Source organism: Galeopterus variegatus, unplaced genomic scaffold (assembly GCF_000696425.1).
Source record: "Galeopterus variegatus unplaced genomic scaffold, G_variegatus-3.0.2 Scaffold1875, whole genome shotgun sequence".
NCBI lineage: Eukaryota > Metazoa > Chordata > Mammalia > Dermoptera > Cynocephalidae > Galeopterus > Galeopterus variegatus.
Genome location: NW_007727986.1, coordinates 236,048 through 260,786, shown reverse-complemented (window position 1 = coordinate 260,786; position 24,739 = coordinate 236,048). Strand labels below are relative to the sequence as shown.

Sequence of the window (24,739 nt, the reverse complement as noted above, 5' to 3'; positions counted from 1 at the left end):
GATTGTATTTTCCAAAGACAGTCATAGTGATAACTTGCATTAATATGCTTTTCTACAATGTGAGCTTGCTATGCTTCCTTCAGACAATAGAGTCCATGTCCCTTTTCCCTTAATCTGGGCAACACTTTGTGACCATTCGACCCAGAGAGTGCACTATGTGACTTCTGAGACTATGTCATTTAAGCTGATGCCACTTTCACGTGTCTGTCTCTCTCAACATCACCCCCTGCCGGCCCCTTCTCTCTTCCTCTCTTTGGACACTTGTTCTTGGAGCCCAGCTGCCATGCTATGAGGAAGCCCATGCCACGTGAAGAGGACATGTGTTTCAGCGGTAGCCCCTGTTGAGGTCCCAAGTCACAACTGGCATTAACATCCAAACACGTGAGTGAGGAAGCCTTTGAGACGACCCAGCTTCAGTCAGCTCATATGACTGCAATTGCATATGGGACGTTGGGTGAAAACTGTCTGGCTGAGCCCAGTCAACTTCCAGAATCACAAGAGAGAACAACAATAAATAAACTGTCATTTTATGCTGTTAAGTTTGGGGTGTTGTTTTGTTATGCAGCAATAGGTAACTGATAAACAATGGGAGTCATTATAGAGATTTCAGATTTTCTCCCAGCAATTTTGGAATCGGGGCACAGACAGATTACGTCAATGAACTGTAGGGACTGGACAGGGAATGTTATGCAGATGTAATTGCTGAAGGTGTCATTTCATCCAGGTTTAACCGAAAAGAACCACACGTAGGAGAAATGGAGATTTGCAGAGAGAAGGAAATGAGGGTGTGTGACATTGAAAGAGTCGAGAGAGTATCGCTATGGTTTTGGATGACTCTACTTTGCTTTTTTGAGGCCTGTTTATATGTATGGGCCTTAAGAAATATTTTTAGATCCCATAATAATAATACATAATAATAACTGTATGTTCATTTTTTGCCTCAACTAATTCAAATGAGTTTTCGTTTTTTGCAACAAATGACTCCTGAATGAGACATCCATTCACCAATCTGAAATGAAAATGGGCACAGCACTGGTTTCATATACAATAAATCACTTGTAGAAAAGTTTCATCTGCTTTAAAACACAACAACCCTTTGATGGTTTTACTATGGTGATAGAGAAGGGGGGCGTTGTCTCTATAAGTTACCAGTCTTCAGCTCTAAACAACATGATGACTACAGTGGACGCTAATGCTGCTCACGGGTATTTCCTGTTCCCCATCTTCCCAGAACATAGTAGAGTCCCCTCTTAGCTCCCCTGTGGTGGGGTGGGGCTGTGAAGCCAGATCTGGCCAAGATGTGAGTGGAAGTGGTACGTGCCACTGTGGGCTGCCATTTAATTGTCCTTGCCAGACCCTCTGGGACTCTCTTTTTGCTCTGCTGTGGCGGCAGGCAGCATTGCTGATGGTGGTGCCCCCCCCCCCCCCCCCCCAGCCTTGACAAGGGGGCAGGGAGGGGGGGGGGGGGGCCCCCCCCCCACAACTCCGCCCCCCCCCCCCAGCCTTGACAAGGGGGCAGGGAGGGGGGGGGGGGGGCCCCCCCCCCCCCCCATTTCTGGGCTCTTGGATAAGGCTGAGGAAGAGGGACAGAAGTCTCCGCTGGTCACAATGGCTGCCATCTCGCCTTCCCAAGAAGTTTCACAGGAGCACATCTCCCCCCTCCAGTACTCTTGCGATGCCTGAGGGAATGGGTCTTCTTCTGTGTCCACAACTTTATCCTTGTTCCATTCAACGTTTGACACACTCCATTTTGAGCAATCTTTAAAGATTCCCATTCAACCTTATGATGTTATCCAACAGTCACATAATTTCACCTCTATTAAACTTTCCTATACATGTCGCTTCAGGTTTCTTCTCTTTTCCTAAATACTTAATCCTCTGTAAACTCATTTTTGTTTCTCATCTCTGCACTGAAGCTGGGTGCCTAAAATTGTCAGGCTGCATAGATCAAGGCTACTCTGATCCCCAGAATTCTAAATCTTTATTCTTGTCATGGGATTATAAAATTTCAAAACTGAAAAAAAAAAAAAAGGGAAAAATGATGTGCTTCTCAAACTTCCATGTGCATGGAGTCACCTAAAAATCTTGTTAAAATGTAAATTCCAGGGCCCCACCCCCAGAAATTCTGATTCAGAAAGTCTGGGATGGGCACTGGGAATCTGCATTGCAGTGAGCTCCCAGGAGATACTGAGGTTGCTGCACTGTTGGCCACACTTTGAATAGCACTGAATTGATGACAGTTTTTAGTTGTCTCTGAGTCTAAAATGAAAACCAGTGTAGGGACCAATACTGCGTATGTGGCAGAGGAGGTCTTCACCATGATTGCTGGGTTGAATCAGCAGGAGTAGCTCCTATAAATGGTCCAAGAAGAAATCACTAAGGTACACACTGTTGGGAAAGAAGGCAAAACTCTTAGGACTCTGCACTTGCCACACAACTCTAGAAGTTGGGTTTGGGGTTGGAATTGAGATTAGAGGCAAAAAATTCCTCTCCTCTTTGTGGCTAGGGCTCTGGTCCTACAACACATATGTGAGCTCTGTTTCTAAGGGCAAAACACAGTAAAAGAATGAACTGGTGAGAACTTCCTGGAATTTTCTTGACAGCCAATTTGTTGATTTGGGGAAATCGCAGGAAGTTAAGTCAAACAGAATAAACAGTTTTCTTTCCTTTTTTTAAAAAATTATTTTTACTTATTTATTTTTTTGGTCGCTGGCTGCTATGGGGATCCAAACCCTTGACCTTGACATGTTATAGCAACGTGGTCTAACCAACTGAGCTAACCACCTAGCCCAGAAGAGGCAGTTTTCTGAGGACCTTGTTCATCCTTTTGTTCAATAGTTTTGCTTCCTCTATAGCCATCCTGTTGACACAAGGTAGATATGCTGGCAACTAAGAAACTGGGAAGATGTCTCCCAAGTGGTGGCTCCAGCCAAGGGTTTACTCCTCCTCCACTTCCACTCCACCCTCCACTCTACCCTTCTGCCATGATCCATAGCAGCTAAGCTCACCGATTCCCAGCAAAGTCTTGGCAAAGTCCTAGAAGCATGTACGAAAGCTGTGAAGCATTTTAGAGATCGCCTGGTCCGGCCCACTCATTTTGTTTTAAATGAGAAAATTGAGATTTCCAGGTCACGCAGCAAAACACCAGCATAGCCAGTACCGTGAACAACTTCGACTCCCAGTCCAGTGTTCTTCCACTCCAGCCTGTCCTCATGGGGTGGGAATGCTGACATGGGCAGGACCATGCAGGACACAGGATGGGTGCTCACAAGCTCTTTCAGCTACCTAGAAGCCCAGCTGTAATTTGAATACTGCTTGTGATGATTAAGTGGTAAAATGTCAGACACAGGAAGGATCTCAGGATGTATCTAATTCCCCAGCTGTTACAGATGGGGAAGCCAAGGCCCAGAGATGACATTGGCTACACATCCGTGATGTAAAAGTTACTAATTCCTTTATTCTGGAACTTTCAAATGGCTCCTTTTTCTGCTCCCAAGCCCTTTCTGGTTTTCCGTTCCTGGCATTTTAGCCCAAACAGTGTGTCCTCCCATCATGTTAGATCCTTGAAGGAAAATCTTTCTTGCTCCTCCCCAGAGGTTTTGAGCTTCATTCTCATGTTCAACCAGAGAGGAGAAAGAAGAAAATGAGTGTCCAAAGTGACACCACAGGTGAAAAGCTGTCCCGGACTCCTGGAATCTCAATGTTTCCAAAGTGCATTTTCTTTGGCCTTGGCTTGTTCATGATGGTGTAATAAAACCTCATTTATTGGAGTTAGTAACAATTATGACAGGGGCTAAACTGAGGATTACCTTTGAGAATCAAAAAGGCAAAGTTGAACAAATTATTAGAGTTAATGAAAATTAAAGGGGGATATTTAGCATATTGAAGAAAAGAGTTCTTTAAAGTATTTCAGAAATACCATTAAAGCATGTTGGGAATTCTCTGACTTATACCTCTGGACCACATTAATTTTAATTACATATTATTTTTACCTGTGCAGTAAGGAAGTTTTCCTGAGAGTTCTATTAGGGAACATGATTTAGTCTAATTTAGCCATAATATGTATGTGTAAGCATTACAGTTAAATTGCGCTTCTCTAAAAAAAAAATTTTCTACAATTCAGAATTTTGTTTTCCAATAGGTTTCCTTCCAAAAATCAATACAGATGAATGAAGCTTCCCTATAGTTCTATTGTGTGTGTGTGTGTGTGTGTGTGTGTGTGTGTGTGTGTGTGTGTGTACTTGCTAAGAGTGGTCATGGAGATGCTATGACTTAGAAACAATAGCACTGCAGTAGTGATAGTGGAGATGAGTAAATACATTTCAGAATATGCGTGGTTGTGTGTTACAATGGCCAGGAATAGTAAGCAGGTTTGTAACTTTGTCCTAGGTAATGAATGCCATTGACAGGAGGGAATAAAGAGATTTTGAATATACGCCCTATGCCTCCAATGAGAAGGATTCTATTTCCAAGGCAGTCGGGGAGTTGGAAACAGAACATGCCTGACCATGGATCCTGGGGGCTATCAAGGTGCTGGTGTTGGGTGTTTGGCCAACTATCCTGCTTAGCAGCATTTTGTTTGAACCTGAGGCCACTGGTTTCCAGGCTCTGGTGAAAATTCAGAAACACAGAACAACAGATGACCTTAGCAGCAAAAGTGAACACGTGCCAAAGAAAATCATATGAAAAACCTGTCCAGAGAAAGAGAGTCTTGAAAAAAACTCCAAATCTAAATCGATTTTCATGGTGCAACTTGATTCTATGGGTTAAGTGGCCTGGATATTTAACCACCTGTGTGTTCTGATCACCCGTGGTAGCTACAGGAACCAACTCAAAAATCCAACTAAGACCTAATGTCCAAGACCAAAGTGCTGGAATAGATGAGTATGGAGACAGAGTTAGGATTTCTAATTGAATTGGTACCTTGTCCAGTGGCACTTGTCCTAAATTTTCCTTCCTGAATTTCCTTGTTCTCCATTTTAAAAAGCATTATTGAAGTTTGATTTGTATATCATGAAATTCAACCATTGTAAGTATACACTTTGGTGATTTTTAGTCAGTTTATACAGTTGTGCAACTGTCACCACAATCCTGTTCTAAAACACGCTCATTACCCTGAAAGTTCCCTAGCTGCTGTTTGCAGTTAATCCCTGCTTCTGTCCCCAGCTCCAATGACCTATGTCCTTTTTTGCTTTTTAATTACCTTTGGTTTTGACTCTGTTCATAAAAGTGCATGGCTATTTTAAAGAGACATGGTTTATGTTGAAACGGCTTTATTTTTTTTTAATCCATAAATATCTGTTACTGACAAAAGTGGAAAAATCCTTAAGACTAAATCTTACTAAAGTGGTATCTGTTTACAGTACATATAGAATGTGCTTTGACAGGTAAGTAGAACGATGAGATTTGTACAGAAGAAGCAGTTATAAGAACACTGCTTTTCATGAAGCTGACATGAGTAATGAAGGAACTGTGCAAGGTACAGATAGAAAGGTACTGCTCATCAGTACTACCGTATAATAAACATGGAATCCATACAGTGGGCTAATGCATAAAAATGTTAATTAATCCCCCCTTAGGAAATTTTGTCCCCAAACTAAAAATATTACAGTAAGAATTGCTTTTTATTAGAGAATTTCAAGAATTCTTTACTACAAAATGTCTAGTTGAGTTATAGAACTAGAGGAGTATTTGCCACTACGAAGCAAATGAGTGAGTCCTCCCAGGGAGTGGCATTCAAGGGTCACTGCAGGGGTGGACAGCAGCGTGGAGCAGGGTCTTCTCCCTCACTAGGGAGGTGTTAAGGGAACGCACAGCGTCGTTTCTCTGACTGATGGAAGGTTGCTGTGTTTGCCGATTTACAAAATGGATTTGATGATCCCGACTTGGACTGTCCACTCTTGCTTCACAAGCCTTCACCAGGAGGACAGTAGTGTCACAAGGAGGGGCAGGAAAGGTAGTAGGATAGGGTGAGTGCCCAGCTCCCAGCAGCCTGGGTGGTGAAGTCTACTCCTCCTCCAGTTGGAATGGAGCCTCAGTCTTCAGACTTGGGCTTCAGGACACGCGTTCTGGGGTGGGATACAGTGACATCCATTGCTACACCAGGCCTTTGCCAAGCATTCTCCTCTGTGGCTTGGAATGCATCTCCCAGCCGCCCTAAGTACAAACTTCATGCCCTTGTCGGCAAACCTATGCAGCTTTCTCCTCCAAGCCCATCTCCTCTCTGAATTTGGAACTGCCTCTCTCCAGCTATAAGAACCACATCAAAAAGGAAAACTCCAAACTCAGAACTGCCCAGTGACACAGACACCCAGGATGGTCTATGTGTGTCTATGTGAGAGGGCTTCTGTGACACATGGTTGGTAACTGTTGAATGGTTAGGCCCTTAACCTTCAGCTATGAGAGCATCCCTGGGTGGCTGAGTCCACTGGGCCCACCGCAGGCCCTGGTGAGGAGTCTGGTGGCTGTCTAGGTCATCTGAGGATGTCGCTGTGGAGCAGGTGTAGTGGGGTGTGTGCAGTTCAGTTGGGGAGGAATGTGCAGAAAGGAGGGGGTGCTGAAGGGGAATGAAAGCCCTAGAGTGTAAGAGCTCATCTAGTCGAAGCCCCTTGTTTTACAGGTGGGGAAACTTAGGCACTGAGCGGGGACATGACTTGCCCTTGGTCATACAGCAATCAGGAGACAAAGTCGGGGCTGGAAGCTGTATCTCCAGAGCCTTAGCCCTGCACTTTTCTCTCCTAGAGTATGCTGCCTTCCAAATTCAAATATAGAGCCCAGGAAGACATATCTTTCCTATTGAATCTGCCATAAAATGCTGCATTTATAAAAAATAACATTTGAACCCTGAAAAGTACTTCATTAACACGCAAGGAGCTTCCTTGAAAATATTCCAGAGCAAAGTTTCCCAGATTCGGAGAAGGTGGCAAGGGAATGTATGTGGAAGGTAACATGTCAGCTCTTCTCAGAGCAGGCGCCTTCTAGGGTCCATGTGGTCGGAAACCCTTTCCTCTTACCTTGGGTCAAGTCCACAGTTGCCTGTGGAAGGAATCCGTGGGTGGGAGGCTGGTGGCAGACAAGGTATCTCTAAGTTGGGTTTGAGTTGGGTGGCAGGGATGTTGGTACAAACGTTATGTCCATGCTTGGAGAATCACGAGGCCCTCAAATGTTTTGGGACAAAGGGGGACTGTGGCACTCACAAGCAGGAAAGGGGGTAAGAGTGGTGGAGCAGTGGCCAAGAGCCTCCGAGGATATGAGTCTTTGGCCAGAGCAGGAGCCTCTGGGCTAGTAGCAGGCTGGGTTGGGAGCTCGAGCAGACTTGCTGGATGCAGGAACCAAAGCTGAGTGTGGAGCAGTTATGCCTGACCCGGAAGTCCCTCCCCCTTCCCTCTGGAAGATCACAGGGGGAGAGCCCGGCTCCCTGCCCTGGGGTGTCGTCTCACAGGTGCAGGGAGGGAAGACCTGAGGAAGGTCTGACTCCTTCACTGTTTACATTGAGAACTCTGATGTTTAGAACCAGAGACTACAGCAGGACCAGGGAAAAGAAATGAGGGAGGAAGGTAAATGGAGGAGGAGGGAGATGAGAGAAAGGAAAGAGTGAACTGGTACAGGGGGCTGAGTTAGGAGGTTAAGGAATTCTTGGTAAAGCCTTTGTGGCTCATGAACACATGAGGCCGGGAGATAACTGGAGGAGGCCAGGCAGGAAAAGTGGAAGGACACAAGGGACTGTGAGAGCTTTGATGCCATCAAAGGCCAAGGTGACCAGGAAGAGCTGTCAGGGCAGGAGAACACCTGTGCAGACCCCTGATGCAAATGCGTGCAAAGAACAAATGAGCAGGGGGGGATCTTGGGCTTCAGGCTTTTCTTGCTAGGGGAGGGGCTTTTACTGTGGGGGAAGATGGTCTGTCTATGCATGCTGGAGGCCAGCAGCCTGAAAGTTAGGACATCTGGGTTCCAGCCCCAAAACCCTCTCATCTGCTACATGAACTTGTCTGTTAATGTGGCTTTGCTTGTTCTGTAAAGTTGCATGGGACAACTGAATAAATGAGATACCTCCATGTCCCAGTTAAGACATACTTGTCTGGATTTTGAAATGGGGCTATACTGGAGCTAGTTTGTAGACCCATCTCTCTTCCTTCCCTCCCTTCTTCCATTCCTTCCTTCCTCCCCTCCAGACCCAAAGGTGAAGCAGAAGGAATTCTTTAAAAGAAGTAAGCGTTCAAGTCGAATTTTCTGATCCAGCTGACACCAGACGTTTTAAACCAGACAGTGGTCAGGCTGGGATGAGAAATGTTTGAGAATTAGCCTATTAACACCCCCCACCCTCCCTCAGCCCCGAGACAGGTAGACACTTTGTCAGAGCAGGGCTCAGGGAGGAGCCCCAGGGAAAAGCTTCACCCTAAGGCTGGAGAACTTGGTGCCCAGAACACGCTTAGACAGCTATGAGATCAGGTTCCAGGATCCTGGTTTGGTGTGTGTAGACACCTGGGGAGAGGCTGTATTCCCGCCCCCCCCCCCGACCCCCTCAACACCCCAGAGGTGGCCTTCAAGGGGCCTAGCTGAGGAGGAGAGGATTAAAGGGTGCTGGGCTCAGGGACCCAGCTCTCAGACATACCTGTGTTCTGGGAGTGACCAAAGGCTCTATTTAGACTGATTTCCTCCTTTCCAAACCTTAGCTGCACCTTCTGGAACAAACCCTTATAAACCCATGGGGACCAGCCCCTAAGAAGGTTTATGTGTTTGTAGGCAGGAAAGCAGAGAGAGTTGACCCTGGCCTCACAGACGCACGTCCTGGGAACACCTCTCCTGTGGGAAAGCCAGCCAAGGGCTGCGTTCCCATCCCCCAGCCTTCAGTCCCCCATGATTCATGCGATTATTTCCTTCATGCTAGGAGGCAAACCCTGGGGTGGGGAGAAGGAGACAAGAGCTTTGGAATTCTTGAAATCAGTGAGAGGAAGCAGTCCATTGATTTCTCTGCGGTTTGTGGGCTTGGTTAGATTAAAAATTCCCAGGGCAGACACTGAGTTCTGCACCCCCACTTATTTATAGAGCCATACATGCAGAACAGAGGGAATGTAAGATCTTGTTTAAGGGCATTAGGAGTCTGACTGTGGTGTCAGTCGTGGTTTTAGCATCACACCTTTACCCAATAGTCTGGAGCTGATTCCCCCAGCCCCAGCCCAGGAAGGTGCCCTGGCCCTGAGAATGAGGGAGCCCCTCCCTCTCTCCCCCAGACTCTGGTCTGGGAGAGTGGACGCTGCTGAGTTCACTGCCAGCTCCCAGAAGGCCAGCACACCCTGCCCCCTACCCCCAGCTTAGAGACAGAGAAGGGGCTGAGGTGGGCTGGCAGTGACAGCTCCCCACAGGGCTGAGGAAGTGGAACTGCAGGGAGGGACTGATGGGGTGGGGAGCTGCCCCGTTATCCCCCAGACCAATAGCCTGGAGTACCATTATTTGCTTTTCCTAATAGGACTTTGTCCCTTTGATCCAGAGGAGGCATGGAACGGAAGCAGCAGCAGCCCCAGACAGTGACGGAGCTGAGGAAGGACGGGAGGTGGGGGGAAGGGGGACAGGCAGAGAGAGATCTAAACAGAGCAGGGGCAGGGCAGGTGGGCAGGGATGGGGGAAGAGGAGTGGAGTGTGTGGGGTGCAGGACAAGCCCCTGGGTCTCAAGTCCTCCTTGTTTGGGGGCCAAGCAGCCTCTCTCTAGAAGCGTCTGCCTCAGTCTTGCCTGAGGTACATGGTGGGAGGCAGGCAGGGCCCAGCCAAGACCCCAGGCATCACAGTGACCCTCCCCACCCTGGCTCTCTGTCCACTGCAGGTGCCTCCAGGAGCAGGAGAAGACAGGCTTGAGTGGGGGTCATGGTTCAGACCTAGAGGCCTGGAGGAAGTGTGGAGATAACCAGGTAGCTGGAGAGGGCACTCCAAGAGTCCCTGCATCCCATCGCTACTCCCCTCTGAAAGGGCCAGAGCTAAAGCCCTTCAGGGGTGCAGTCTCTAGGGCTGGGGGAGGAGCAAAGCCCCGCCCCCCCCCCCAGAGGACAGGCCAGGGATCCTGTGGGTGAGCAACCAGCTGGAACTGGGTGGGGTTCCTAACGAGGGGAGGCAGCCAAAGGAAGGGAACCCCTCCCTGTCCCGGGGGTTAAGGGTGGGGCTGGCAGGGGTCAGCGAGGGAAGGGGCACTCAGTGGGGACCAGAGTTCCAGCAGGCAAGAAAAGAATCATTATTGTGCTTATGGACACAGCAGCTCCCCGGCTCTGAGGGGCGAGCAGGCAGTTTTTAGGCACTAAAAGATTTCTGTGATGCGGTTCTAGGTAAATGAATGAGACCGAGTAGCCTATTCGGTCAGCCCGCTGACTGCGCCCGCTGGCCCGTTCAAACCCAGGCAGCTTTGGACCAGGGTTGGGCGGAGGTCTCTTGGCTGACAGAACCTGCAGCTGAGTCCCCAGCAGGGGGAGAAGGGGGCGTGGGACTGAAAGGGGGTTGGTGAAGGTGGCGGGGTGTGAGAATGGGGTCTGGCCCCTCTCCCCGCTCCCTGTTAACTCTCTGGAAGAGTGACAGCAATCGCTCTAGGTCCTGGGTCTGAGCATGCTGTGCCGGGCCAGGCCTCGGGCTGTATCCTCGGGGGTATGGCTTTCTGGACAAAGGTGGCCCACCCCCACCTCCTAGGGAGGGGACAAAGGAAGGAAGAATTGCAAGGCTAGCAGCTCTGCTCCTGGCCCCTCCTCACCCCTGCCCTGCCCTGCCCAGCAGCCCGGGCCCCGCCCTGACAGTCACACGGTCACTTCAGTCTTGCTGGCTGTGTAGCAGGTGTGGTGGCCCGGGATGTAGTGCAGCTGCTCCACCGTGTTGTGTCTGCGTGAGGCGAAGGCGTGGCGCTTGGCCGCTGTCTGGCTCTGTCCCAGGGTGGCGTAGGAGTTATTGGAGGCACTGGGATGGGAGTGCATCTTGGTCATGCGGTAGCGGTCCAGCACAGGTGTGGACACAAAGACGTCCGTGTGCGAGATGGCCCTGGACAGCGACTGCTCGGGGAAGGCCGTCCGCTCCGGGGACAGCAGCGGGTCCTGTGAGTGCAGGCGCTCGGTGGATAGCAGCTGCTCGTCGGACAGGATGCGGTCATAGGGCATACCGAACTCATCTGGCAGGCCCCGCCGTGGGGACAGGACCCTGTCCTGGGACATGGCCCGGATGGGCCGGCGCGGTCGTTCCCGCGGCAGCGGCTTCTGTTGGGACATCTGAATGACGTTGAGGGGAAGGGTGCCACGGGCCGCCAGGTCAGGCAGATGTCGCCGCCTCATATAGTACTCGTCAGCCTCTTTGTCTGCTGCAGGAGAGATGGAGGGAGAGAAGGAAGCTGGGTGACATCACGGCCAGGACTCAGGCAGAAGCCTGCACCCCTCCTGTGCAATCCCAGGCCCGTAAACTTTGGGGATAAAATAGTCAAACCCCTTTAGTTTATGGATTAGGGCATGGAGGCTCAGACAGGTGAACACAGTGCTTCTCCACTGAATGTGTGAGCCAGTCCCTGGGGCTTGTTAAATGCAGATTCTGATTCAGTGGGTCTGAGGTGGGCCTGAGAGTCTGCATCTCTAATAATCTCCCAGGTGATGCTGATGCCCCTGGACCACGGACCACCATGAGGGGTAGCAAGGGGTGAAGGGACTTCCTCAAGATCCCCAGCAAGTTCATGGCAGAGTTGATAAGCCCAACTCCCTGAAACTACGCCTGTTCCTGTGCCATTTCTGCCACGCCATGGTCCTGAAACAGAATGGTTCCCAGCTCTTGCTAAAGCGGCTGCCAGCTTCCTGGTGAGGTCCGGAGCCTTCCTCTATGAACCGGCCTCATGCTAGAATAAAGTAAGATGTTTCAACTAGGAGGCACTTGTGGAAATGCTTAATTGGTAACTTAGGAACATAGTAACACCTTCTCTGGGGTAACAGCCAATGCACAGGAAGCCAACACATGGGCATCCAGCCCCCATGCAACCACATAATCAGCCCACACACTCTGCCTGTGCCCACAACACGAGCAGGTGGCAACAATCCTCTATGAGGGTCTTTCAAAAAGTTCATGGAAAGATAATTCGAGTCTTTCCATGAACTTTTTGAAATACCATCATGTGTGCCTCACTCAGATGCATCCCCCCAATCTGTTTGGCCCTCTCAAGGGCACAGTGCTTTCTGTACCCTTGAATTACCCAGGATACATACAAACCTGCATTGCCCCAAATTTCACCCCCTGCAGACAGCCTTCTAGATCTCTGCAAAGTGTGGGAGTGAGGGGTCACTGGTGGGCATGCCCTTCCTTATCTTGAGGTACCTGTCAGATTCTTCAGGTTATCTGAGGTTCTCACCTCTAGCCATAGAAACTCAACAATCCACCATGGGGGTGGTTGGTGTGGACTTGGGCTGAGCTTCTATCAGGGTAGATTATCATGCAGCTTTAAGCAAATGCTCAGCCTTGGGGCTCCAACTGCAGCTGGGTGTTCATCAAAAGAGACTCATGGAGAAATGGGGGAAATACAGTCCAAGGGTCAGAAAGCCAGGAAAGAAGAGCTGTTCTCTCAATGTACTTTCTTGACATTTTAGTGTCTTAAACCCATCAATGCCAAGAGCCTCCACAGACTCAAATGCCAGAGGTGGGATCACTGGATAAACTGGACTTGAGTGATGAAATGGGGTGTGTGCATGGATGGTGAGGAGTGTCATCCTCAAGACAGTGTTGGCTGGGCTAGAGAGGGTGCTGGTTTATGGGTCTCTGGGAGAGGTCTCAGAGAAAGCCCTGGCCCTTGCTAGCCTCTATTCCAAGACAGGATATAGAGCAGGGAATGTCCACCGTTTGAAGAAGGCTGATGGGGTGGGAGCTGGGGAAAGGCTTTCTCTTGCATTTAAGCTGGTGCATGAATTGAAGTGCTGTCTCGTGGAGTGTGGGTCTGAGGACTCGGTAGCTTCTATTCCATCCGTGGAAGAATGAGCTCAGGGCATAAAGAACAAAAGCAAGGGGAATGTCCATCCTCCTTCCATCCTACAGCTCCCTCTTTGTTCTTGGGTTCCACCCTATCCTCTTGGGTGTGGGGCAAGAGAGTGAGACACAAGAGGATGTCTGGAAGGCTCCAGAGACAGACCCCAAGCCCGGGAGAAGTTCCACTTACTCAGCCTCTTCAGAGATGAGTACTTGCTGGGGTTGGTCTTCACTGCAGACTCATAGGACGGGGGCAGGTGGGCCAAGTTCTGGAAAGAGCGGGAGAAGGAGAGGTCATAGGGCTCGGTGGCTGATGTCAGGATGTTGTTCACCCGTGGCTTCTCTGCAAGAGAAGGGAGGAGTGCACTGCATTAGTGAGGACGAAGGCTGAGGCAGGCAACAGGGAAGGGTCCAGCTCTTCTCTCTGCTTTATTCCTCGTCCCTGACTAGATTCCCCATCCTACTTTCCTGGCCCCCTGTGCTGGGACACAGGTGGTGTTGTTGACTCAGTTTCCCTCATGCTCAGTTCCAGGGGTCAACAAGCCTAGGGGCAGGTGCTGTTGTAGCTGCCTCTGGCCACCATGGCAGTTTACCATTTCTTGAATGGCAGACTGGACCGTGACACTAAGGACTGGATATCTCTTCCCAGTTCATGGCTGAGTTGTCTGATGAAAACGTGAGCCTGATGGAGCTGAGGGGCATCATAACATCTTCTACCTCTGTGTGAATGTGCTGTCCCTTCCCTAACAGTGTTAGGCAAACCTGACTCTCAGGCTCAGAAAAATCTGAGTTTAGGGAGGCTGGAGAGACTTATCTTGTCTGTATAATCATAGAGCTGGGTCTGGGACCAGCTCTGCTGTGACTTCAACCCATGCTCTGTCCACGACATCATTTCATGTCTCGCACACTCCTTCTGCCCTGGGTCTCTGCAAGCCCTGCACTTGACAAGCCACTGTGAACTTCACAGCCATGTTATGTCACTTTAATTCCTTCCTCTGAAGCCCCCGGAGCCATCTCTAAGCTGCGGGAGGAAGAATGTAGGCAAACATGCTTAGCACATCATTTCCCTTTTCTCCTTCCTTCCTCTGAAATAGAGCCTTGAGATTCCACAGTCCAGAGAGAGAGAGAGAGAGAGAGAGAGAGAGAGAGAGAGGAGTGTTGTTCAATGCCAGACCTGGAGAAAGTATGGAGGGAGGAAGGGAAGGAAAGGTGGAAGGGAAATGAAGTGAGAGATTGACGGCAGCACACTGCAGGCTGAGCTGGGATCTGGGGCCAGACTAGGAAGAACATCGGAGAGCGGAGGGGGAATGCATGGCTGGGGAGGGAGTAGCAGTGAAGATGGGGGACAGAATGGGTGGAGGTCCAAGAAGGAAGAGGTCCATGCCTTGGTGCCTGATTGGTTCGAGGGGCAGGAGGCACACACAGGCAGTTGCTGGGGAAACAGTGGTGCCACTCCCATTATGAGGTAGTTAGGAGGCTGTCGTCCAGTATGCATCCTCCATCCTCTTTGGTTTGGGACACCTCAGGGCCAAAGAGGTTCTGAGAAGGAGCAGGCTCTAACTTTGGACAAATGTGCGAGGAGAGTGCTGAAACATGGAAAGCAAGAATTCTGTGTGCCATGGGAGACAGAAACCCTCCTAGGTCTCGTTCGAGGAGAGCCCCAAGCACAGAGGACTCCTGGCTACTCTATCCCTTCCTGCCTGCACTGTCACCCCCAGTACTGGGGACTGAGCCAGGGGAGCCCCACCGATGAGCTGGTTTTCACGCCTGCTTGGTACATATGTGAGGAGGTGGGGGATGCTCTAGATCTCCAAGAGATCAGAACATCTTGTTCAGAAAGAGCCTTCCTGGCACGGATCAGGACAGATGCCAGGAAGTGGAGTGGGCAGGCTGCTGGGAGCATTGTTCTCCAGACCTGGGGAACAGCCACCAATCCCTTAGTCCTTGTTTCTTCACTTTTGGCCATGCTGGAGAAGAATGAACTTCCCTCCACCTGTTGGCATCATACTCCCACTTCCAAATGCAGGTTTCTGGATGCTCTTGCCCCACCAAGCCAAGGCCAGCTCCACCTTGCCTTCTGCCTCCACCCTGATTACCGCATGCCTTGCTCATGCCCTCCCTCCTATTGAAATGCCACACCCCACCCTTCCTGTATCAAATTCTCCCTTCACTCAAGGGTCTTGGCTGTGTCATGGTCACATCTTTTCAGCCCATGATGATATCTTACTCTTTGAGCCCATACTGCTCTTCAAGTCAGTTCCATCCAGCCTCTTGCTGATCTCCAAAGATTGCTATCTCCTTGACAGCAGAAGTCTTGCTTTCCAAGTTTTCTGATTCCTTCATAGTGCTTGGCCCAAAATAATGATCCAGTTAATGCTCTTTGGTTAATCAAGTAGACACAGGCTCCCTTCTCTCTCAACAGTCGCTCTGCTAGTTCCTGGGAAAAGTGTAACATCCCAGAAAGGAATGCAGGGAAATCTCTGCCCCCACTAGCTTTTGAGCTGCTCAAGGGCAGGAACTGGGTCTCCTCTGCCCCCACTGGAAGACAAGACAGGAGAAGAAGGAGGGAAGAAAGCTTCCTCCTTTCATATTCAGGAGACTGCTTGTGTTGTATCCTTCTGGGAAAATCAGCTCAGTAGTTGTTCTTTCAGAACATTGCGAGCAAGTGGGAGCTCTCCCTGCTTGCCTTTTCTGGCTCCTCTTCCTGCTGCTGATTCATCTCCATGGGCATCCCCCAGGCTCCCTGCCTCTGCCTTCTGTTTTTCTCTTTCAGCATTCTTGCACAGATTGCTCCCGTTCCCAAGGCTTCTGTTACTGCCTCCAAAGCTTAACACATCTTCAGCTCTAACCTCCCTCCAGACTTCATTTCTGCATTCCTAACTGCCTGTTGAATGGTTTTTCTTGCATATCCTACAGTCACATCAAACTCTAGGTGTCCAGATCCAAACTCACCATCAACTGCTCCATCCCTGGTACACACTGGTGGTTTTCCTGATTCCTTAGATTCTGTTAATAAAATCCTCCATTCTTCTAATCAATCTTGGCTTGCCATTTTACTGGCTCTCACAAGGCAGATTCAGTTAGGAATGAAGTTTTCCCCATTCTTTCTCCAAAATGTTTCATATCCCAATCTTTGTTTCTGTTCCCAGTGTCTACATCACCTCTGGTATCAACCTCTGTTAACTGGTCTCTCCAATTTCTCCCAGTTCTAATTTTTCTTAGACCCCACACCTGACCCATATTATTAGACTGTTGTTTTTATCACACATTTCTACTAGGAGCATAGCACTGGAGGGGCACATCAAAATATTCCACTCCCCACCTCCTTGTTATAAGGACACTTGACCTCAATGCTGAGGCGCAGCATAATCTGACATGAGAGTGGTAGGTGTCTCCACCAGGTAGGCTATAGATTTTATCTTTGTTTTGAGTTTCTCTCTCACTAAGACTTTAATGATGTTTTCACTCTTTCATAGCAAAAGACAAGCATGGCTGACATTTCACAATTTACATGGCTGTCTTATGGATTATCGAGTTTTGAGCAGGTATCAAAAACAGTTTTTCTCTCTGGTTCCAAATGTTGTGATCTGGTGGGAGGACTTTATAATCTAAGGAGGGAACATGGATTTGCAACCCTTTGGCGCTATCTAATACTCCTGCTCTGTAACTATCAGCCTCTTCCCCTGCCAAGAGGCTAAAGCCGACAATAGTTTTGAGTTTTATCAAATCTTCATGAGTATGGGGAGGATCGAAATAGGTTAACCAAATCTCGCTTCATCTGTAAATGATACCACAAGTAGCTTCAGGCAAAGGAGAGTATCACATTCTTTGTCATGGGCAATAGAATTTATGAGTGCAAGAAGTGATGTAGATTGCAAGTAGGAATGGGTTGAGAAAGGGTCTAGCTTCTTCCATTTTGTGGTAGAAGATCACTCTGATATCAGAGGGAGGAACACCAAGGGGACAGTGGTCTAAAAGTGAGGGTGAAGCATTGTGGCCTTGGAGGAGGATGGGCACAGGGGTCCTCACGCCTCCTTGGCTTTGGTGAGTCAATGACCATGTGCTTGATATCCTGATAGGCCTTAGTGGTTAGAATGGGGACACTTGGAATGAGGATGGAATGGAGTGCTCTCAGTAATCTCTCACCACGTGCAGGGGTCTGGGTAGCACTGCTTAAAATCAGATGGTTATACTGACGATCACCTGAAAGTCATAGAAAAGAAATTTTTAAAGAAGAGTTCAGGCATTGCACTGTTGCTCCAACACTACAGCATCTCTCTTTACCTCTAATGTGCTTCTCTGATATGAAGGAAACACTTCTAAGAAGGCAGGAGACAGTGTATTAGACTTAAGAAACTTCCCCTGCTATTTCTGTCTCTCTCCTTCTGCAGCAGGGTTTCCTCTGTCACCATGGTGACCCACCCACATCTCTGAATCTGGCTGACCAGCCATAGAGGCTTTGTTGGAGTGGGGTGGGTGGAGAAGAAGAAGGATGGGGAATAGGGAGCATTTGGCAAATATGCATACATGGAGTGGGGAACTGGGCAGGGGGAGTAGATTCTTTTTTTTTTTCCTGGGTTGGGGTCCTATAAGGGTATAGTTAAGCAGGAAGAGGATGCCCCAGATTAAGGTGCTTACATCTCATGGGGCTTTGATTTGTCACTGGGTCTTTATACACAGGTGTCTGGGTGCATCCTGAGATGCGGCAAGCTGATGTGAACTGTCTATTGCCTGCGATCAGAAGTCCTGAGTTCTTAACTCTGTCCTGCCTCTAAATGACACAACCCAGTAGTTCAGAATCATTTCCTTTTTTAATAATGCAAAAGCCCACTTAAAATGAATGATCTACAAAATTAATAGAGTCAAAGTTGCCAGATCTTAGAGTTCAAGGCATTCCAAGAGCTTCTAAAACTGTTTGGGTGAAGATCTGGCTTACCACAGTCCATTCCAACATTGTGTTATTGCTTCCATGCAATGTTGCATTCTTGTTTTTCATTGGTGCATGTATCCAATTTCAACTAAAGCATGAGGTTTTTGCCTTTGTTTACCTAAACCACGGATTACAGCTCTGCCATCCTCAGAGGGCTAGGATATCTGCTTCCATTTCCTTGTGACTTGTTATTGAGACCATCTTTTACACCCTTGGCATTATACTGTCTGGCTACACACGCCCTGGCTTCTTCACTGTATCCCCTTCTTCCTTCTTTTCTCTAAATACCATGGTTCCATAATGCTCAGGTGTGTTTGTGAAGAATTTCATTCTACCCCAAGGCTTCCACCCTCTTGCCCAAAGTGGTAGCTTCTAAATCTACACCTCTACCCTGAGGTCCATCTGATCTGAAAGGTTAGATTTTAAACTGCTTATGGACATCCCCTTGAAACTCCTGCCCTTACCCCAAACTGTTAAGTCCCAAAATGAGCTTATCATTTTATTCTCGTGTCCAAGCATCTGTCCATGGTGCTAATGTTCCATGAGCCTAGAATGTGAAACTTCAGCCGTCTTCACCAGTGCCCGTCTTTCATCCTCCATTTCCAGTGAATCCCAAAGTCCTCTTCCTGTAGCCATCTCCTAAATCCAGGTCCACCATATATCTTCTTGTCAAGATTTCTCTCAGTTCTAGTCTCTGGCCATTTTCAAGACAAATCATCCTGTGTCGTCCTACCAGACAAAATTTCCCAGATGAATGGAAGCACCACGTCATTCCTTTGGCTAAGACTGGACTCTTTAAATAATCAAGTAGACTATCCAGTGGGGATGTGGGTTTGGGCAGTAAGCCAGGATTTCTCACATAATGATACTGTCCCTTCCCAAGACAGATTAAGTTACAGCCAGGGAAGAAACTATTCCAAAGATTGAACCAGGTCTATACTGGATGTGGATTTAAGCAAGAATAGAGAATACTGGAAGGGAGATAAAGGATAGACTTATTTCCTCCTGTCTGTCCTCCAGAGGCAAGGAGAAAATCAGTTTCTTTCTTTCTTTCTTTCCTTTTTTTTTTGGTCTGTTTGTTGGTTTTTAAGCAATATGGCAGCATTACAGAGGCAACTGTGAGAAGTGGGAAAACCCAGGATGAATGGTGGAGAGTGACAGCTAGTGAGAAACCCAGCTGTCCTCCATCTCAGAGTCTGGCTGTCACCACGAATGGGCTAAGATAATTTAGATCCAGCTAACAATTTCTGATAAAAAGTTGTGCTCCGTGCCCTGTGTTAGATGCTTTCACATGCATTTTTAAAAATTAATCCTCACAATGATCTTCATTTGAATGGAAAGTGGAGTGTAGCAGTAGAATGAATATTATTTGCCTACATTTGCCAGACACTATAAAAACTCTTAAATACCTTAATGGAAATCTTTATTTTAACATTTTTTTTTTTTTTACATATGAGACCACAAATAGGATAAGTGTCTTGAATTTAGATATTTTATATACAAATGCAGTGCTTTTCCTTTTGTTTGAATCTCATTTAAAATGTTTTGCTAACATTTGATTTTTTCCTACCTTGGCATTAGGAAAAAATTTTTTAAAACAAAGTATAAAGATGAAAATCACAACTGCCCTAAAATACCACTGTGACATTTTGTATTATTCCCTTTTACTCCTCTTCCCCATAAATGGCTGCGTGTGTGCACACGCACATACACACACATTTAACAATATTACAATGGATAATCTTGTGTATGTGTCATTTCACACACAGATTACAGTTCTTAAAATGGATTAAAACATGGTGATTTGATCTTCACACTTGTGCAAAGTGACAAATGTGTGCGGCTATTTGTTGCAGCATTTTTATAGTAGCAAAAGCAAGGGAGCAACCTAAATGCTCGTACATACATGTACATACACACACACAAGAAATACATAGTTTTTCATATGTTAGCATGCAGTGTATACTACTTTAATCTTTATACTTAATAAAACCATATCTTGAATATGTCTCGAAATATTCTTCAAAACATTTTACATAGTTTCACAATAGATTTTTAGAATAACCTATTCTATATTTCTATACCTCATTTAAGCATAAATATTTAAGCATATTTCAACATTCCCCTATTCTTTTGGTATCCAGTTTCTTTAAAAGTTTAATAATGTTACACCAAACAACCTTGAACACAAATCTCTGGCCACATCTCATTTCCTCAGGCTAATAACTAAAAGCAACATTTCTAGGTCAACACACTGTCAATTTGATTTTTTTCCTACCTTGGCATTAAGGAAAAACTGTCTAGTGATGTAACAAAGTAGATTGATAGATTTCCTCCTATTGAACTACTTTTCTATTCCTGGGAAATACCCTATTTGATTCTGGTGTCTTATTATTTCATTACAACACTGGATTCTATTTGCTTATATTTAATTTAATATATATATATATATATATATATATATATTCATAAAAGTTTTGTATTTTTTATGGTAACACTGTCCAGTTTTTATATCAAAATAATGATTGTGTAAAACCAAGTGAATAGCATTTTATCTTTTTCTGTTCCTTGAAACTATTAATGTAGCATATGAAATATCTTTCTTTGGAAGTTTGAAGGAGTGCCACAATAAAAACATCTCGTGTCTCTTGCAGGGTTCTTCTGTTAGCACAGTGCTAGAGGTTTGGTTTGTGTTATTTCATTAACTGCACAAAAATTTCAGGAAGTAGATATTGTTATCATCGCCAGTTTAGATAGCAGGAAACTGAGGTTTGGAGAGGTTGAATATTGTGTTCCATGCTACATGGCTAGAAGGTGAAGTCCGGATGCAAGCCCAGGCCAGATCCCACACCCTTAACCATTATGTATACTAGCTTCTCAGATCTGACAACGTGATTCTGGCATGTTGATTCACTCAAGCATTCTCATTCTAAATTCAATTTGTAATTTCTATTTTTCTTAAAAAAAAAAATCCATTGGACATTTTAAGCTTTATTAGCTTAAAACTGTAACACCCCCCCAAAATATATCCAGATATGAAGGCATATCCCTTTTCTTGTTCTTAATTTTGTGTCAATGTTTTCTGGATTAGCAAATTATTCATATTACTATTCTTTTCAAATATTATACATATAAGCTCTGTTATATATATTTTTATCTTCAAATCATTATTTTCTGCTTTTAAATATGTTAGTTCTTGCCTCCTAATTTTCTTTGGTTTAGTTTGTTACTGTTTTCTTATTTCTTGGCTTGAATCTTTAGTCCATTTATTTTTACTCTTTTCTGCTAATTATATGAGGTCTTCAGCTATGAACCTGTCTCTGCACTTTCCCATGAGCGTCAGCGCACAGCATTCTTATTATTGTTATGTCCTAAATGATCTGTAATTGCAGCCTTGATTTCCTCTTTGACCCGAGAATTATTTAGTAGCGTGTTGTTAAATTTCAAAGTGTTTGGGTTTATTGGTTTGAACTTTTGCCATTAATTTTCTGTTTTATTTTACTGTGGTCAGAGAACAGTGCCTGTACAAGTCCTCCTTTTTGGAACTTATTGAGATTTCCTTTGTGGGCTAATATATGATCAATTTTTGTAAATGTTTTATGAGTACTTAGAGAAAACGTACATTTTCTTTTTATAGAGTACAAAATTGACATATATCTATTAAATCAGACACATGAAATACATTATTCAGTTCCTCTATATCCTAATTCATTCTTTGCCTACTTAATCTGTCAAAGACTGAGGGAGGTGTGTCACTACTCTTTTGTTCCTGTCGTTTTCTCTTTGTATTTGTCACAGAATTGGTTTTATACATCTCATAGCTACACTACTCAGCACAAAAAGACTCATGATACTTACATCTTCTTTGTAGACTGTATCCTTTATGAACATTAAATAGCCCTTTCTGTCCTATTTAATGCCTGTTTTTGCCTTTAAGTATGCTTGACCTGATATTTATATTGCCAACCCAGCTTCCCTTTTGTTTGCATTTGCCTGATAAACTTTGCTTATCCTTTTATATCTAACCTTTCTGTGTCCTGTTGTTTTATGCTTGTCTCTTGACGAGAGAGATAAGTGTGTGGGCACATACATATGTGTGTGTGAGATTCCAGGTCCAGCCTTCAAGCAGCCCTAGCTGAAGCAAGTGGAAAAGAGAAGAGCTAGACCCACTGAATCTTCCTCAAATCACAGATTTATAAGCAATATAAATGTTGTCTTTATTGTACATCTTTTAAAATTAAAATTTTCATTCCGAGATAGTTGTACATTCACATGCACCCTTAATAAATAATACAGAAACATCCTGTGTACTCTTTACCCAGTTTCTCTAGTGATGACATTTTGAAAAACTGTAGTACTTTATCGAAGTGAGAATATTGACATTGATACAATCAGGGTACAGAACATTTCCCTCATCACAAGGATTCCTCCCTTGTTCCTTTTATAGCTACACCCATTTCCTTTCTGCACTCACCCCCTCATTAACCCATAGCAACCATTAAACTGTTTATCATTCCTACAATCTTGCCATTTCAAGAAAGTTACATAAAACCATACAGTATGTAACCTTTGGGGTTGGATTTTCTTTCACCGGGCATAATTCTCTGAGATTCATCAAGGTTGTCACATGTCTCAATAGTTCATGCCTTTTTATTGCCAAGTAGTAAATATTTCATGTGGATAGACCGCAGTTTGCTTATAACCATCCACCTGTTTAAGGACATATGGGTTGTTTTCAGTTCGGGGATATTATGAATAGGGATGTGATAAACATTCATGTGCAGGCTTTTGTGTCAACATAAGTCTTCATTTATCTGGTGTACATATCTAGGAGTGCAGTTACTGGATTGCATGGTAGTTGAAAGTTTAATTTTTTTTTTTCCTTTTTGTCTTTTTCTGTGTCTGGCAACGGATTGCAACCCTCGGTGTTGCTCCCGCACCTCGCTCAGCCAGTGAGCGGGAACCGGTCTGTATGTGGGATCCGAACCCTCGGCGGGAGCGCCACTGCGCTCCCAAGTGGCGCACTGTAGCAGTGTGCCACCGGGCCGGCCCTGAAAGTTTAATTTTTAAAGAATCTACCAAACTGTTTTCCAGAGTGGCTGTGCCATTTTCATTTCAGAAATGAATGAATGATCCACTTTACATCCTTGCCAGCCTCTGATGTTTCCACTATTTTTTATTTTAGCTACTTGTGTCCATGATACGTGTGTAGTGATATCTCATTGTGGTTTTAATGTGCATTTTCCTGATGGCTAATGATGTTGAACATCTTTTCATGTGCTTATTTTTCATCATTATATCTTCTTCAGTGAAATGTCTCATTACTTTAGCTGATTTTCTAATCAGATTGCATTTTTCCTGTTAAATTTTGATTTTCTTTTGTATCCTAAATACTAGTTTCTTGTTGGATATATGGTTTGCAAATGTTTTCCCTCAGTCTGTAGCCTGTCTTGTCATCCTTTCAACAGGGTCTTTTGCAGAGTAAATGTTTTAAGTCTGATGAAGTCCAATTTATCAATTATTTCTTTTATATATTATGCTTCTGCTGTCAAGCCTAAGAATGCTTTTTCTAACCCTGAATCCTGAAGATTTTCTCCTGTATTTTTTTCTTAATGTTTTACAGTTTTATATTTTTCATTTAAATACACTATCCACTTTGAGTTAATTTTTAAATCAGGTACGAGACTTAGGTTAAGGTTCACTTTTTTTTTCTTATGGAAATACAGTTGCTCCAGGATTATTTCTTGAAAAGATCCCTTATTTCCATTAAATTGCTTTTGCACATTTTTCAAAAAATAAGTTAAACATATTTATGTGGGTCTATTTCTGGGTTTTCCATTCTGTTCCATTGATCTACGTGTCTGTCTCTCTGCCAATACCATACGGTTTTGATTACTGTAGCTATATGATACTTTTTAAAATTGAGTAAACTGATCCCTCCCACTTTAGTTTTCTTTTCCAAGATTCCTTTAGCTATTCTAGTTCCTCTGGCTTTTAATATACATTTTAAATAATGTTTTGTATCTACAGAAATCATGGTGGGATGTTGATAGGAATTACATTAAATCTGTTTGTCATTTTAGGGATAATTGAGATCTTTACTTTGTCGAACCTTCCAGTCCATAGGAATGGCATGTGTCTCTATTTATATTGTACCATTTTAATTCCTTTGACATTTATACTATATTTTTAAGTTATTTTCTTAACAGTTGCTCTAGGAATTACAATATGCATCTCACCACAATCTTCAGAACTAACTTAATTCCATAGCACATGAAAACTTTGCTCTCCTATTGTTCCAGTGAATGCTCTTCCTTTGTGTAATTGTTGTCATGTATATTGCACCTATCTCTATATGTGTATGTATGTATATTTTGTACCCATCTATATAGTATGAAAATTATAGCTTTGTACCTTTTTAAGTATTTTTAAAAAGATAAAAGAAGACATAAGAAAAATATGTTTATAGACTGTCTAACATTAACCACATATTTGTCATTTCTGTTGTTTTTCATTTCTCCCTGTGGATTCGAGTGATGGCCTGGTGTCCATTTTGTTTCAGCCTGTGAACTTTTTTTAGTATTTCTTATAAGTCAGATATGCTAGCAAAGAATTCTCCCAATCTTTGTTTATCTGAGATTGTCTTTATGTCACCTTCATTTCTGAAGGTAATTTTGCTGAATATAGAAATCTTGGTTGACAGTTTTTCCTTAAGCACTTGAGTTGGCCATCCCAAGTGCCATGGCAGCCAACGGTTTGGATGAGAAGTCAGCCGTGATCGTACTCCTGCTCTTCTATGTGTGATGAGAGAAGAGGGGTGTCACCCAGTGCCCCAAATCCAGTGAGTCCCTT

The 24,739-nt window shown here is 45.3% G+C and overlaps 1 protein-coding gene across 1 annotated transcript in view; it reads right to left on the bottom strand.

Moving 5' to 3' along the window:
- Window positions 1–5,256: 5,256 nt before the first annotated feature.
- SHISA6 (shisa family member 6) overlaps window positions 5,257–24,739 on the bottom strand; it is a 146,103-nt gene continuing 126,620 nt past the window's right edge. Inside the window, exons 3-4 of the mRNA XM_008579404.1 lie at window positions 13,148–13,300; window positions 5,257–11,320 (exon numbers count right to left, since the gene is read on the bottom strand). Of these exons, the coding sequence (XP_008577626.1) occupies window positions 10,770–11,320; window positions 13,148–13,300 (704 nt within the window). The 3' untranslated portion in view covers window positions 5,257–10,769. The remainder of the gene's footprint in view (window positions 11,321–13,147; window positions 13,301–24,739) is intronic.